Here is a 16,907-nt window from a genome sequence, read left to right as displayed (position 1 = left end):
CAGCAAGGAAGAAGCCACTGCTCCAAAACCGCCATAAAAAAGCCAGACTACGGTTTGCAACTGCACATGGGAACAAAGATCATACTTTTTGGAAAAATGTCTTCTGGTCTGATAAAACAAAAATATAACTGTTTGGCCATAATGACCATCGTTATATTTGGAGGAAAAAGGGGAGGCTTGCAAGCTGAAGAACACAATCCCAACCGTGAAGCACGGGGGTGGCAGCATCATGTTGTGGGGGTGCTTTGCTGCACGAGAAACTGGTGCACTTCACAAAATAAATGGCATCATGAGGCAGGAAAATTATGTGGATATATTGAAGCAACATCTCAAGACATCAGTCAGGAAGTTAAAGCATGGTCGCAAATGGATCTTCCAAAAGCATACTTCCAAACTTGTGGCAAAATGGCTTAAGGACAACAAAGTCAAGGTATTGGAGTGGCCATCACAAAGCCCTTACCTCAATCCAATAGAACATTTGTGGGCAGAACTGGAAAAGCGTGTGCGAGCAAGGAGGCCAACAAACCTGACTCAGTTACACCAGCTCTGTCAGGAGGAATGGGCCAAAATTCACCCTACTTATTGTGGGAAGCTTGTGGAAGGCTACTCGATACATTTGACCCAAGTTAAACCATTTAAAGGCAATGTTACCAAATAATAATTGAGTGTATGTAAACTTCTGACCCACTGGGAATGTGATGAAAGAAATTAAAGCTGAAATAAATAATTATCTCCACTATAATTCTGACATTTCAGATTCTTAAAATAAAGTGGTGACCCTAACTAACCTAAGACAGGGCATTTTTACTAGGATTAAATGTCATGAATTGTGAACAACTGAGAAGTTATTCCTTATCAAGGTGTATATAAACTTCTGACTTCAACTGTACATAGTCATTGAACACCGGTCACTTTAATAATGTTTATGTAACGCAGGTCAACTAATGTTGAATACTTATCGTTACTAGTGAAATTCCAGTAACCAATCATATCATACTATATTGCTATGTTTAAGTTGACAGCTATTACAAATCAGCTGTCAGAAGCTGCATGACGAGCAGTTTATTTTGAGCCAATCAAAACTCAATATTCTCTTTGTCCCTCTCCTAACCTCACGTTATACACCATTCGGCACCAACATGCTGAAAAAAGAGCTAGAACATGAAGATACCGCCATTCCATGGAAGAAAAACAGTTTCAAATCTTTGAGAAGTTGTATAAAACTGAACTAAAAAGAGCAAACTGGATCAGGGCGGTTGGTAGCCCAGTGGTTAGAGCATTGGACTAGTAACTGAACAGTTGCAAGATCGAATCCCAGAGCTGACATGGTAAAAATCTGTCGTTCTGCCCCTGAACAAGGCAGTTAACCCACTGTTCCTAGGCCGTCATTGGAAAACAATAATGTGTTCTTAACTGACTTGCCTAGTTAAATAAAGGTCAAATAAAACACATTAACACGCACTTATCTATACAAATGTGCTGTGAAGGGATTGACGCCAGGATTTGGTGAGTTTTCAGAAGGAAAACGAGCTGCTAGCGATTAGGCTAGCTAAGCTATTGCTAGCATTTTGTGCGCGTTCATACTGAACCAAGCATACGCACAAGCCGATAACATTTAGGCTAGCTCAGCCATCGATCAATTGAAATAAAATTGAAATTGAAAACACTAGTGATCATGTAATCATACATGGTGAACTATTTTAGTTTTCATACTGTTATAAAATAACAAATCAAATGTGACCTAGTATCTTAATCCATTTTCGTACACTTATGTCATAGATTACTTCATAAGAAATTACGTTTAGGTGTAAGCACTAGTACTTTTAATTTGCCCGGGCTAGTCTATTGTTCAGTCCACATGAGCCTGGTGCTGTAGTTGAAGTGTAAAGAATTTTGACTAAGTTTTATTTTCTTTTTCCTGTAAGAGAATGAAGCTAAGCACTGAATTAATGGTTTTTGAAAGGTACTCATGGTATATATATGTGCTGTGATCCTGTTTGTAAAACAGGTCAGTTTTTTTGAGTATTTAATCAGTTCCACCAAGGATGGCGAGCTGCCAGAACACAGGACATCAAATCAAATCAAAGTTTATTTGTCAGTGCAATGCTTACTTACAGGCGCTAACCAATAGTGCGAAAAAAAAGGTATGTGTGTGTGTGTAAGTAAGTAAAGAAATAAAACAATAAAAATAACAGTAGCAAGGCTATATACAGACACTGGTTAGTCAGGCTTATTGAGGTAGTATGTACATGTAGGTATGGTTAAAGTGACTATGCATATATGACGAAGAGAGAGTAGCAGTAGAGTAAAAAGAGGGGTTAGCGGGTGGTGGGACACAATGCAGATAGCCCGGTTAACCAATGTGCAGGAGCACTGTTTGGTTGGGCCAATTGAGGTAGTATGTACATGAATGTATAGTTAAAGTGACTATGCCTTGCGGTCGGAGGCCAAGATATTGCCGTGCCAGGCAATGATGCAACCGATGGTGCAGCTGTAGAACCTTTTGAGGAACTCAGGAACCATGCCAAATCATTTTAGATTCCTGAGGGGGAATAGGCTTTGTCATGCCCTCTTCACGACTGTCTTGGTGTGTTTGGATCATTCTAGTTTGTTGTTGATGTGGACACCAAGGAACTTGAAGCTCTCAACCTGCTCCACTACAGCCCCATCGATGAGAATGGGGGCGTGCTCGGTGCTCCTTTTCCTGTAGTCCACAATCATCTCCTTAGTCTTGGTTACGTTGAGGGATAGGTTTAGTCCCAGGTTGCTTAGCTTAGTGATGAGCTTTGAGGGTACTATGGTATTGAATGCTGAGCTGTAGTCAATGAATAGCATTCTCACATAGGTGTTCCTTTTGTCCAGGTGGGAAAGGGCAGCGTGGAATGCAACAGAGATGGCATCATCTGTGGATCTGTTTGGGAGGTATGCAAATTGGAGTGGGTCTAGGGTTTCTGGGATAATGGTGTTGATGTGAGCCATTATGTCACGTTTGTCATAATGATTGGACAAGGCGCAGCGTGCGTAGAATTCCACCATACCAGGCCAACATAGAAATAAAAATCACAGAGATAACCCACCCTAGTCACACCCCGACCTAACCAACATAGAGAATGAAAAGCTTTCTATGGTCAGGGCGTGACACATTACCAGCCTTTCAAAGCACTTCATGGCTACGGACGTGAGTGCTACGGGTCTGAAGTAATTTAGGCAGGTTGCCTTTGTGTTCTTGGGCACTACGTATTACAGACTCAATCAGGGACATGTTGAAAATGTCAGTGAAGATACCTGCCAGTTGGTCAGCACATGCCCGGACCACATGTCCTGGTAATCCGTCTGGCCCCACAGCCTTGTGTATGTTAACCTGTTTCACGGTCTCACTCACGTCGGCTACGGCGAGCGTGATCACACAGTCGTCCGGAACAGCTGATGCTCTCATGCATGCCTCAGTGTTGCTTGCCTCGAAGCGAGCATAGAAGTGATTTAGCTCGTCTGGTAGGCTCGTGTTACTGGGCAGCTCGCGGCTGTGCTTCCCTTTGTAGTCTGTAATAGTTTGTAAGCCCTGCCACATCCGATGAGCATTGGAGCCGGTGTAATATGATTCAATCTTAGCCCTGTATTGACGCTTTGCCTGTTTGATGGTTTGTCGTAGGGCATAGCGGGATTTCTTGTAAGCTTCCGGGTTAGAGTCCCGCACCTTGAAAGCGGCAGCTCTACCCTTTAGCTCAGTGCGAATGTTGCCTGTAATCCATGGCTTCTGGTTGGGGTATGTACGTACAGTCACTGTGGGGACGACATCCTCGATGTACTTATTGATAAAGCCAGTGACTGATGTGGTTTATTCCTCAATGTCATCAGAAGAATCCCGAAACATGTTCCAGTCTCTGATAGCAAAACAGTCCTGTAGTTTGGCATCTGCTTCATCTGACCACTTTTTGAATAGACCGGACATAAGAAGATTTGCATGCAAATATGTATTTTCCTTGGAGATCACTGATTTTGCACTTCCATACTACGGTGTGGTAGGATGTTTCTTGCAAGACATCATTGCATCATAAATTGCAGTGGGATTGTTGCACATGCTACACTTAAACATCTTACAGTGTTTATTGATAGGCACAGTCACTCACATTTGATTCCATCTCATGGTCGTTTAAGTCAGTATTTGTGAATTGGTTTGTGTTTTTCTGTGCATTCATGTTATTGTATTGCTATTGAATTTTGAACATTGAAATCTGAGAGATCCTCAGATTAAGATAGAGTTGGGTGGACCCTAGGCAGGATATATGGCCGATATCTAAGTTTATTGTACTATTGATGTGTTTAATTCATATTGAGCTCATTGCACAAATATCTATATTTACTCAAGGTGATACATTTTTTGTAAGTATTTTTTATTTACAAAACACAAGACGGCCTCCTTTCCCTAAATTACTCAGTCGTGTGGTTTTCATTTCTCCCTACTGCTCCAGTAGCGGACCTAACTGGTCCAATATACAGTTTAAGCTTAAACATACAGTAGCCCAATTAAGCAATTGTTACATTTACATACTGATTTAACCACTTCATATGTATATATACTGTATTCTTGTCAAGGCTCATCCTATATTACTACTGCTGTACACACCTTTTCTATTCACATACTGTACACAATGTCTATACACACCATCATATAGACCAAAATATACACTGAGTGTACAAAAGATTAGGACCACCTGCTCTTTCCATGACAGACTGACCAATTGAATCTAGGTGAAAGCTTATTGATGTCACATGTTAAATCCATTTCAGTGTAGATGAAGGGAAGGAAACAGGTTAAAGAAGGATGTGTAAGCCTTGAGAAAATTGAGACATCATTGTGCATGTGTGCCATTCAGAGGGTGAATGGGCAAGACAAAATATTTAAGTGCCTTTGAACGGGGTATGGTAGTAGGTACCAGGCACACCAGTTTGAGTGTGTCAAGAACTGCAACGCTGCTGAGTTTTTCACGCTCAACAATTTCCCGTGTGTATCAAGAATGGTCCACCACCCAAAGGACATCCAGCCAAATTAGACACAACTGTTGTAGGCATTGGAGTCAACATGGGCCAGCATCCCAGTGGAACGGTTTTGGCGCCTTGTAGTCCCTGCCTTTGACGAATCGAGGCCTACAGTCCTTGCTCCCTCCATGGCTCGGAGCCATGCCTATATAGGTGTGGATGTTGCAACAGGGAAGCGCATCTTCTTTAGACGCTATGGCAAAGCTACTGATTGATAAGAAGGGCCAACCAACTCTAGCCTCCACATCTCCATCCCAGGTCTACTAGGTGTGGACATTACAAGGATGTTACTAAAAGCTACTACTATCGGGCACCTGGAGGGTCAGCTGTGTGTCTACAGTGTGTTAGGGTAGTATGTTAGAGCTGACCTGGTCTGCTGTGTGTCAGGGCTGACCTGTCCTGATAGGAGCAGACACACAGACAAGGAGAGAACATGAACCAGTGCAGCCCAGCCCAGCCATTAACGCATGCTTATGTGTGAAACAGCTGAGTTTTTTTTTCTTAATATTTCATTTCTTAGAATGTAATTTAACTACCTTGAGTATCCTGGTAACACATATTCTGCAAGCTATTTATGTAAATGACTAGTTGTTAGCTGTATAAAACCAGGGCCTGATTATTGCGGTTGATGGCATTATGTTTCGATCAGTTAGTTTCCCAGTCTCTCACCCCTCTCCCCATCTGTCCCTTGTTGTGTGGCAGGCCAATGAACCTGAAGGCAGCCTCCTGGATGAAGTAAGGGTTGAGGATCCTCATCTCACTGGGCTCCCTGGGGACATGATGGGCCACAGACTTCCAGAACCCATCTGTACTATGCTAGTGAGAGAGAGTGAGAGAAAGAGAAAGAGAGAGGGAGGGGGAGAGAGGGAGAGAGAGAGAGAGGGAAAGAGAAAGTGGAAGAAAGGTTAGTTTGAATAATAGCATTAAAAATGTTAAAAACAAATTAAGACATCAGTAATACATTTACCACTTGCTATGAGAATGTGATGTCTCTCTGTTGGTGATCTCCAACAGCACAAGTCATCCAGCTTTTAGACCTGACCATCAATTACAAGGGAGCTCAGCCAGCCCAGAGCACCTCAACATCTCTTCTCATCAGAGCTGAGTTCAAATACTAATTTAAATCATTTCAAAAACTTTGAGCTTTTGCTTTAGCCTGCTTGGAATGCCAGATGGGCAAGATTTGACATTTTGGGACTATTCTATTGGTTCATTAAGTCAGCCAAGCAAAATCAAACACAGACGATATATTTGAAATTATTTCAGTTTAATATTTGAACCAAGGTCTGCTTCTCATGTTCTTCTGCCTCATGATTAGTCATTCATTCTTCTCTTCAGCTGAGAAACTGGCAAAGTGAGAGCTGATGCTTAGCAGTTGGTCAGTGAATTTTTAACACACGTCACCTGTACAAATAAACCAGAGTGCTTCCTTTGATATTTCCAAATAAAGAGTGACTAAAATATGGCCAAGTGGCTTTGAGGTGGTTTGGCTGTGTGCCCAGGACAAGCCCAGACACAACCCACCTCTCTGTCAGACCAGTTCTGAATAAAGAGCCTTTCTGATTCTAATGGGGCAACAATATCACAGCAAGGGACACATAAAGCCAGGCCCAGGGACACAGTCCCCCCTCCCCTAGGTAAACCAAAAACATATGGTCTCAGGTTTCACCTGGTTGTTCAGAGGGTGAAAAGTGATGGAAGATGACACCTACTATTGAGTATTGCCTTTATTTGATTTATGATGAAGTATATTGTCCATGGTCTTGTTCAGATTCAACATGCCATAATCAACAGAATATACCCAATGTTTTTGTTATGTAGAACCTGTCACATGTCAGTCACACAGACAGAGTTCCAGGTCCTGTAGCAAGATCCCAAGCTAGGTCTGATGGGCAGGGAGGAGAGCCCAAAATATCCAGGTCGTAACCTAGCCTACTGTGGTGGGAGGAGGTCCAGGAAATCAGGGCTTATTTTTCTCTGGGGAGACCCCTCTACTGCACTAAGCATGCTGTATATACTTCACAGAGGTGTTCAAGATAACCTCAGACCGGTTTAGTCACATGGGGTTCCTTTTATGGGCTATGAGTTTATAAAAAGCAAGTAAAGAACATTGTATTCTATTTCCAGCAAGACTGTTCAAGCCATCGACTCACTGATGGTTGAAGATGATGAGTGATCGGCAAAAGCAATCAACATCGCTCGAATTACAGTCAGAACGAAAATGGCGCCGGAGAAGATGCCTGACGTTTTACGTGCTCCTAACCAACTGTGCTATTTTGTTAGTTTTTTTTGCGTTGTTTGTCACATATTTCTTTACTTATTTTGTACATAATGTTGCTGCTACCATCTATCAATAACAGCTGGTGCGCGATCTCTAATATTAAAGAAGTCTCGAGGTATTGCTCGCCTGAGGTAGAGTACCTTATGATAAGCTGTAGTCCACACTATCTACCAAGAGAGTTCTCATCTATATTATTCATAACTACTGTATCTATTTACCTCCAAAAACTGATGCTGGCACTAAGACCGCACTCAACCAACTCTATAAGGCCATAAGCAAACAAGAAAATGCTCATCCAGAAGCGGCGCTCCTAGTGGCCGGGGACTTTAATGAAGGCAAACTTAAAACCGTTTTACCTCATTTCTACCAGCATGTCACATGTGCAACCAGGGGGAAAAAAACTCTAGACCACCTTTACTCCAAACACAGAGATTCATACAAAGCTCTTCCTCGCCCTCCATTTGGCAAATCTGACCATAATTCTATCCTCCTGATTCCTGCTTAAAAGCAAAAACTAAAGCAGGAAGTACCAGTGACTCGCTAAATATGAAGTGGTCAGATGACGGGAATGCTACGCTACAGGACTGTTTTGCTAGCACAGACTGGAATATGTTCCGGGATTCATCCAATGGCATTGAGGAGTATACCACCTTTTAACAGCTTCTACCCCCAAACCATAATACTAAATAAATAAAATGGCCACTGGACTATTTACATTGACACCACTCCCATTTGTTTTTTACACTGCTGCTACTCACTGTTTATTATCTATGCATAGTCACTTCACCCCTACCTATATGTCCAAATGACCTCATCTAACCTGTACCCACACACATTGACTCGGTACCGGTACCCCCTATATGTAGCCTCGTTATTGTTATTTTATTGTTACTTTTTGTTCTTTTTTACTTTAGTCTATTTGGTAAATATTTTTTTAACTCTTTCTTGAACTCCACTGTTGGTTATGGGCTAGTAAGTAAGCATTTCAAGGTAAGGTCTACACATGTTGTATTCGGCGCATGTGACAAATAAAGTTTGATTTGACTCCAATCAAGTTGTAGAAACTTCTCAAGGATGATCAATGGTAACAGGATGCAACTGAGCTAAATTTCAAGTCTCATAGCAAAGGGTCTGAATACTTATGTAAATAAGGTATTTAAAACATTTTTTTCTTCATACATTTGCAAACATTTCTAAAAACCTGTTTTCGCTTTGTCATTATGGGATATTGTGTGTAGATTGATGAGGGGAAAAAACGATTTAATACATTTTACAATAAGGATGTTATTTATCAAAATGTTGAAAAAGTCAATGGGTTTGAATACTTTCCGAATGCACTGTATGTATTTGTGTAATGATGTTATATGATATACTGTTTTATTTTATTGTATGATATGCCTAATGTGTCTGCACCCCAGGAAGAGTAGGGGATGCAACAATAAATAGAAATACCCACCTGTCTGTCACTGTGTGAATAGTGATCCAGACTCACAGGACCACCCCAGTGATATGCCTATCATCCATCCATCTATCCATCCATTTACTGTCTGTCTATGGGCATTGGGCAGGCCAGGTAAGCCCAGATCTGAGATACTGTTGCTCTCTGATGCGCATCAGACCCCTGAATCCCATAGCCTGTCAGCCTCCAGCCCTGCCCCTCCCCAACCCTCTGAACCCCACACACCCTGACCCACCTCCTGCTCTAAGTGATCAGAGCATGGACAAGGACAGGAGGGAGTCTGTCTATGGAGCCCCTATAGATGTCCATATCCATGCAATTTATGCCAACATCAGATACAATACTATAGGATTTGACTCTGACCCATCCTTCTATAAAGATTGGAGAATGAAGAGAGGAAGGGAGAATAAGGTATGCTGTTATTTTGAAAGTAGGAATGTGTTGTATGTGTTCTATTCGCATTCAACCATGAAGGAATGACCATAGTGACTGTAACCAGAGCTAGACATTTTTCTTCTCAGAGACCAAAACCATGTCAGTCACAGCCCTCTACAAAGCAACCTTAAAATGTCATAGCCCTCTATACTAAAAAGCAACATTGGAATGCTGCTCTAAAACTTTGGATTAAAATGTACTGTATGGTTATTATTACATTCACATTCATTTACAAGCAGGGATTAAATGAAGACAGAGAAATTCCACAAGGACAATGACACCTCCCAAACCTATTCTGTGTCCCCACTTGCTTCAAGATGTCCACCATTGTTTCTGAACCCAAGAAAGCGAAGTTAACTGAACTAAATTACGATCGCCCAGTAGAACTCACTTCTGTCATCATGCTTTGAGAGGCTAGTTAGGAACATATCACCTCCACCTTACCCGACACGCTAAACAGACTACAATTGGCATACTGCCCCAACAGATCCACAGATGACGCAATCGCCATCGCACTGCAAACTGCTCTATCCCATCTGGACAAGAGGAACACCTATGTAAGAATGTTGTTCATCGACTACAGCTCAGCCTTCAACACCATAGTGCCCTCCAAGCTAATCACTAAGCTCGAGGCCCTGGGTCTGAAACCTGCCCTGTGAAACTAGGTCCTGGACTTGCTGACAGGCTGACCCCAGGTGGTGAAGGTAGGCAACAACACCACTGCTACACTGATCCTCAACAGGGAGCCCAACATGGGTGCGTGCTCAGCCCCCTCCTGTACTCCCTGTTCACCCATGACTGCATGGTTACGCACGTCTCCAACTCAATCATCAAGTTTGCAGATGACACAACAGTGGTAGGCTTAATTACCAACAATGATGAGACAGCCTACAGGGAGGAGGTGAGGGCCCTGGTGGAGTGGTACCAGGAAAATAAACTCTCCCTCAAACTTGAAAGTGTATTCCAGGGTTTCTTCTGGATCAAAAAGTGGCTTAGCTAGTGGCTGTGGAAGGGGGCATGGCAATGGATGTGGTTGGCCAATTGCCTTGGCTGAATTTTAAAGAACATTTTAGAGGCTCCCATCTTGGCGGTTTAGAAAACATGTTACAGGTTTAAAGCAAATTTCCTGCGTTTTCTACATATTCTGCCATGGAGCTGAGAGAAAATGTTGCCGTCTTAACACTCATTTCCTGCAATTTTATGCATTTGCCATGGCTAAGGATGTGTTCTTATAACAAAATACATACAGCTAAAATAATTGTTTTGGGAACTTTCATTTCTCCCAGACTGTTTAGCTTTTATTCTGGTGATAAAAATATCTAGATACATTATCTTTTCTACATGTTGTATATCTGTTTTGGTCATTTAAGCTTACACTGAAAACGGTTTTCCATCCCAAAAATGTATTTCGTTTTTTTACATTGTTTGGACTGAGGCGGCCCCAAAAAATACATACATATTCTTCATACAATTCAGTATGGTATAATGGTACAAATGGTATAATGACAGTAAATATGAATTCTCCAGTCACAACAAGTGCGGAGTTCCAAAGTCAGATTATAAGGCTACTATTATCTAGTATTATCCAATTGAGATAAACAGTGTGGTAAAGATGGGTATAAGCAGGTAAGTGACAAAATAATGAAACACCAACATAAAGTGTATTAATACGACATTGGGCCACCATGGGCCAGAACAGCTTCAATGCACCTTCACATAGATTCTACAAGTGTCTGGAACTCTATTCGAGGAATGCGACACCATTCTTCTTTGAGAAATTCCATGATTTGGTGTTTTGTTGATGGTGGTGGAAAACACTGTCTCAGGGTCCGCTCCAGAATCTCCCATAAGTGTTCAAAAGCGGAGGTGCATAAAGATGGCGGCTGGCATGCACTTACCACAAATTCCAAGTTCGCTAAATTCCTAAAATAATGTTTATGGTCATTAGTAATGTATACATGATCCCAATTTTAGCTTTAAGATGCTGGCAATTATTGGCACATTAAACCATATCGCGCTCCCTACTGTAGTTTAAAAACTCAGTGGATAGTGAAAATGTCAAGAACTTTGAACGTTTCTTCAAGTGCAGTCGCAAAACTATCAAGCACTATGATGAAACTGGCTCTCATGAGGACCGCCACACTAAAAGAAGACCCAGAGTTACCTCTGCTGCAGAGGATACGTTCATTAGAGTTACCAGGCTCAGAAATTGCAGCTCAAATACATGCTTCATAGAGTTCAAGTTACAGACTCATCCCAACATCAACTGTTCAGAGGAGACTACGTGAATCAAGCCTTCATGGTAGAATTGCTTAAAAAACACCACTACTAAAGTACACAAATATGAAGAAGAGACTTGCTTGGGCTGAGAAACATGAGCAATCAACATTAGCTTGGTGGAAAACTGTCCTTTGGTCTGATGAGTCCAAATTTGAGATTTCTGGTTCTAACCGCCGTGTCCTTGTGAGATGCTGAGTAGGTGAACGGATAATCTCTGCATGTGCGGTTCCCACCGTGAAGCACAGAGGAGGTGTGATCAAATCAAATCAAATGTATTTATATAGCCCTTCGTACATCAGCTGATATCTCAAAGTGCTGTACAGATGGTGTGGGGGTGCTTTGCTGGTGACACTGTCTGTGATTTATTTAGAATTCAAGGCACACTTAACCAGCATGGCTACCACAGCATTCTGCAGCGATATGCCATCCCATCTGGTTTGCCTTTAGTGCGACTATTATTTGTTTTTCAACAGGACAATGACCCAATACACCTCCAGGCTGTGTAAGGGCTATTTTACCAAGTAGGAGAGTGATGGAGTGCTGCATCAGATGACCTGGCCTCCACAATCACCCGACAATGTAGAAAATAGTAAAAATAAAGAAAAACCCTTGAATGAGTAGGTGTCCAAACTTTTGACTGGTACTGTATATGTTTTGATAAAGTTTGAATAACAACTAAAGTAGCCAAATCACTTCTTAAAATTAAGCACGTTAATCTGCTTTACAAGGGTTGTAGAGCCTAACTGGCATACATAAGCACTGCCTGAGTTTCAAGTTTGGGGAAGATAATTTTCACAATAAAAACTGATTTAAAGATAGTTTGCATTCAATTTCAATGCTAAATGCATTAACTCCAGTAACAGAAATTTGCCCAATTATTTTTAAACATTATAACTCATGTTTAAAAATTCTAAATAACAATTCCATTTAAATTATTTTTATTTTCCAATTCAATTCCAATTCAGGCAGTCTGAATTCCAATTCCATTCCAGGGATGATTTTCTTTTACAATATGACAATTTAAATCCAATTCAATTCCAAAAAAAAAAAATATGATTGCTACAATTCCAATTGAATTCCAAGTAAATTCTCCACTTCCTGCTTGAATTCCAGAATTGAATTTGAAATTAAATTGAAATTGACCCCAACCCTGATGTTCTCATGACATGGCTTTAACGTTTTCTCCATGAATTGGGATTCAATTGGAACTTTACCTAACGTTGTAGGAACGGTCACTCTTTGCTGGATTACCACTTACCAGCCTCTCTTTAAAGATCATGGACCGCAGCCATTTGAAGTCGAGAGCTTTGAAGGCAGAGAGAACGAAGAGGGAGTCCTGTTCGTAGCGTTCAGTCTTCTGGATGGCTCCCTCTGGGTAGGTGATACGCATAGTGGTCCGGGAGCCCACATCTTTCTCATAGCCACTCACTGGGGCCTCGTTCAACCTGCAACACACACAGGTCAACTGGGACTAGGAATCTATAAACATATGGTTCTCACAATCACTGGCTCTTACTCAATTGGTCTTTCCTTAATTCCTCGCATCTTCTCTCTTCGCCTCCTTCTCAAAACAAATTGGAGAAGGTCAGAACTTCGGCTGTTCTCCTCTAGTGCTCTTGAGAAGGAGGCGAGGATAGAGGATGTAAGGAATCTAGAAAATATTATTTAAGAACCCTGGAGGTGATGTGCCTTTTAATACTGACCTTGCAATCACATTGTACTCGTCAATCCTTGCACCCATAGACTTGTTGGTCAGAATAGCACCATTTCCCATGATTATACACTTTTTACAACTCAGACTAGAAGAGCAGGAAAAGAACAGCAGAAAAACAAAATTTCTGTGAGGTTTGTGAAGAGAGGAAAATGACAAGTACTGCAGTGATTTATTCTGATATTATGTGTAGTTGTGCAATTGCTATCAGGTTCCCTGACAGCATTATGTAGTAGAGAATGTGACCTCTGTTAAGTCTGAGTTCTACATTCCAGGTGGAAAATTAAACACATTCCCAATTTCCTTAGTTGATGATATCAGGTCGGCAAATAATGGTTGTGGAAAGAACCAAGCCCTTAACAAGACAAAACACTGGAAAATCAGCAATGGTAGAACATATTTTTTGCCTGGTCCCAGACACCCATCCGTAGCACGCGCTCCAGCAGGTGTATCTTACTGATCATCCCTAAAGCCAACACCTCATTTGGCCGCCTTTCGTTCCAGTACTCTGCTGCCTGTGACTGGAACGAATTGCAAAAATCGCTGAAGTTGGAGACTTTTATCTCCCTCACCAACTTCAAACATCAGCTATCTGAGCAGCTAACCGATCGCTGCAGCTGTACATAGTCTATTGGTAAATAGCCCACCCTTTTTCACCTACCTCATCCCCATACTGTTTTTATTTATTTACTTTTCTGCTCTTTTGCACACCAATATCTCTACCTGTACATGACCATCTGATCATTCATCACTCCAGTGTTAATCTGCAAAATTGTAATTATTTGCCTACCTCCTCATGCCTTTTGCACACATTGTATATAGACTCCCCCTTTGTTTTCTACTGTGTTATTGACTTGTTAATTGTTTACTCCATGTGTAACTCTGTGTTGTCTGTTCACACTGCTATGCTTTATCTTGGCCAGGTCGCAGTTGCAAATGAGAACTTGTTCTCAACTAGCCTACCTGGTTAAATAAAGGTTAAATAAAAAAATAAAAAATAAAAAATCTGTTTGTGCTGTATAGCCAACTTATATGGTTGTTTTGGCGTGACATTGACCAAAAATGGGCAAATCAGCACAAACATATTTGGGACCAGGCTAGAATATTTCTGAGTAAGCTGAGAGTTTGCATACTGGAGGTTAGTTTCTGAATGTCTTGAGAAACAGGCATGACCCTTTAAACACCCCAAGATGCCCCCTGATGTTGCTGAGTTAGAAGTGTGAAATACCTGTCCAGCTCATCTTCCAGACCATAGCTCTTTGTGGCCGTCAGAATATTATCTATGATCTTTTCTGAGGAGAGAAGAGAAGATTTTTAAACCAGCACATTCTCTGGGCAGCAATCCTTGGACCCCAAGGAATGAGGTTAGGTTTCCCCAAGGATAATGCCCCCACTATGTTAAAGATAATTTAAAAAACTATAAAAAAATTAATTAAATAAAAACTGTTGTAAATACTACAGTAATATCTGCAAAAACACTAAATGAATTACTATAGTATTTACAACAGTTTTTACTAAAGTAATACTACAGTATTTATACTGCGACTCGTTTCAGGAAACTAGACGTATGTCGCGCATCACTTCACAGGAGAGCCATTTGAACCTAAACTTTTGTTTTATCAAAATATTTATTTTTTGGCAGAAATACCTTCTGGAACATGTGAAATGTCATGTGACTTAATAACAAACTTGTACGCCATCTGTAAATATGAATACAATTGTTAAATTACGAGCCTAGTTTGTTCAGCCACCAAAATATATAGGAAACTTCCGACTAGTCAAGATTGGCTGAGATAATGAGAGGACTGGACAAGGCGAGACATGAGTTCGGATTTGTCTGCCATGTAGCATGCTTCTGTCTATAACATGAGCTGGTAGGTATGTGTAGCTAATCCTTTCTAACGCAGCTTTTTTTAACAATATCACATAGTAAAACCGTAAAAAGTGAAAGTGTTGCTCTCAGGTGGAATTAGAGTATGATAGCTAAGGAGACTGAGAAAATTCTGTCGTTTGATTGGAAATATGCAGAGGTAGTCGTAAAGAGAACACACAGAAGGCTATTGTATAAAACACCTGTCCCAGGACTACTTCAAATATAGGGCAACCATGGCATCTGTGACAGAGAGGGAGAAGTGTCTATCCATGTATACAGGTAAGATAGTCTAGCTAGCTACAGTTGAAGTTGGAAGTTAACATACACCTTAGCCAAAAACATTTAAACTCCGTTTTTCACAAACAATAGTTTACATACACTCAATAAGTATTTGGTAAAATTGCCTTTAAATTGTTTAACTTGGGTCAAACGTTTCAGGTAGCCTTCCACAAGCTTCCCACAATAAGTTGGGTGAATGTTGGCCCATTCTGGTGTAACTGAGTCTAGTTTTTAGGCCTCCTTGCTCCCAAGAATGAACCAGACTTGTGAAGGTCTACAATTTTTTTTCTAAGGTCTTGGCTGATTTCTTTAGATTTTCCCATGATGTCAAGCAAAGAGGCACTGAGTTTGAAGGTGGGCCTTGGAATACATCCACAGATGCACCTCCAAATGACTCAAATTATGTCAATTAGCCTATCAGAAGCTTCTAAAGCCATGACATCATATTCTGGAATTTTCCAAGCTGTTTAAAGGCACAGTCAACTTAGTGTATGTAAACTTCTGACCCACTGGAATTGTGATACAGTGAATTATAAGTGAAATAATCTGTCTGTAAACAATTGTTGGAAAAATTACTTGTCATGCACAAAGTAGATGTCCTAACCGACTTGCCAAAACTATAGTTTGTTAACAAGAAATTTGTGGAGTGGTTGAAAAACAAGTTTTAATGACTCCAATCTAAGTGCATGTATACTTCCGACTTCAACTTCACATTTTCATATATTACACATTTCTAATTTTGTCAAAGTTGTTTATTTAAAGCTTACTGTTAGCTAGCTGGCTAACGTTAGCTAGCTGGCTCGCTAGCTAACGTTACGTGTATAATGTGTGTTACTTTAGTAATATTATTTGTATCTCAGATCCATTTGCATTGCTAGTTATAGTCTAATGTTAGCTAGCTAGCTAACATTGTAACTGGTTGGTTAGCTACCTGCAGATTCATGCAGGGTAGTAACGATATGAGTTGAGATTATGGTTCATTGTTTAGCTAGCTACATGTCTAAACAAAAGAGTCCACTATGCAAGTAGCCATTTCAATAGAATCTTCATGATGTCACTGTGACAACTGTCAATAGACGTAGATGGTAAATTCGCTCTTGCTGTCTACTCCGATTTCAGAGCACTTGTCTGAGTGTGCCAGAGCGCAGAATAACTGACGAATTTACGAACGCTCAACCCCCGTTGAATATGGCCGATTTCAGTAAAAAAAGTGTCATTAAATTGTTGCCAGCAGCACAGTTATGGTCACCAAAGCTCTGGATAACATAAAAACAGCCTAACCAGCTCTGCTAGGGGGAGTAAAATGGTCAGTGAGCTCTTCTCTCATTTGTGTCTGGAAGTAGCTAGCAAGCTAGCCAACGATAGCCAGTTACCTTGAGTGCTTGACTGCTGTTGTTAGGTCAGAACGCTCGGCTCAACCCTACTCCTCGGCCAGAGTGTTCAGTGTGCGCTCTAAACGCCCCCTAGAGCGAAAAGCTCTGAATTTGCGAATGGACAATCTGACAATGCTCTGAGTTTACGAATGCCAAGAACACACTCTGGTACACCAGAT

The 16,907-nt window shown here is 41.0% G+C and overlaps 1 protein-coding gene across 6 annotated transcripts in view; it reads right to left on the bottom strand.

Moving 5' to 3' along the window:
• LOC109898080 (CMP-N-acetylneuraminate-beta-1,4-galactoside alpha-2,3-sialyltransferase) overlaps nt 1–16,907 on the bottom strand; it is a 91,598-nt gene that overhangs the window by 17,888 nt on the left and 56,803 nt on the right. For all 6 annotated transcript variants that reach the window (XR_004211213.1, XM_020492861.2, XM_031833593.1 and 3 more), the window contains exons 6-9: nt 14,432–14,495; nt 13,196–13,291; nt 12,751–12,937; nt 5,707–5,853 (exon numbers count right to left, since the gene is read on the bottom strand). Coding sequence is in view for 5 of the 6 variants with exons in the window: in XM_020492861.2 (XP_020348450.1) it covers nt 5,707–5,853; nt 12,751–12,937; nt 13,196–13,291; nt 14,432–14,495 (494 nt within the window). In the remaining variant the exon portion in view is untranslated. The remainder of the gene's footprint in view (nt 1–5,706; nt 5,854–12,750; nt 12,938–13,195; nt 13,292–14,431; nt 14,496–16,907) is intronic.

This window comes from Oncorhynchus kisutch, linkage group LG10 (assembly GCF_002021735.2).
Source record: "Oncorhynchus kisutch isolate 150728-3 linkage group LG10, Okis_V2, whole genome shotgun sequence".
NCBI lineage: Eukaryota > Metazoa > Chordata > Actinopteri > Salmoniformes > Salmonidae > Oncorhynchus > Oncorhynchus kisutch.
Note: the sequence above shows the minus strand (reverse complement) of the source record. Positions and strands in the feature narration are given on the sequence as shown.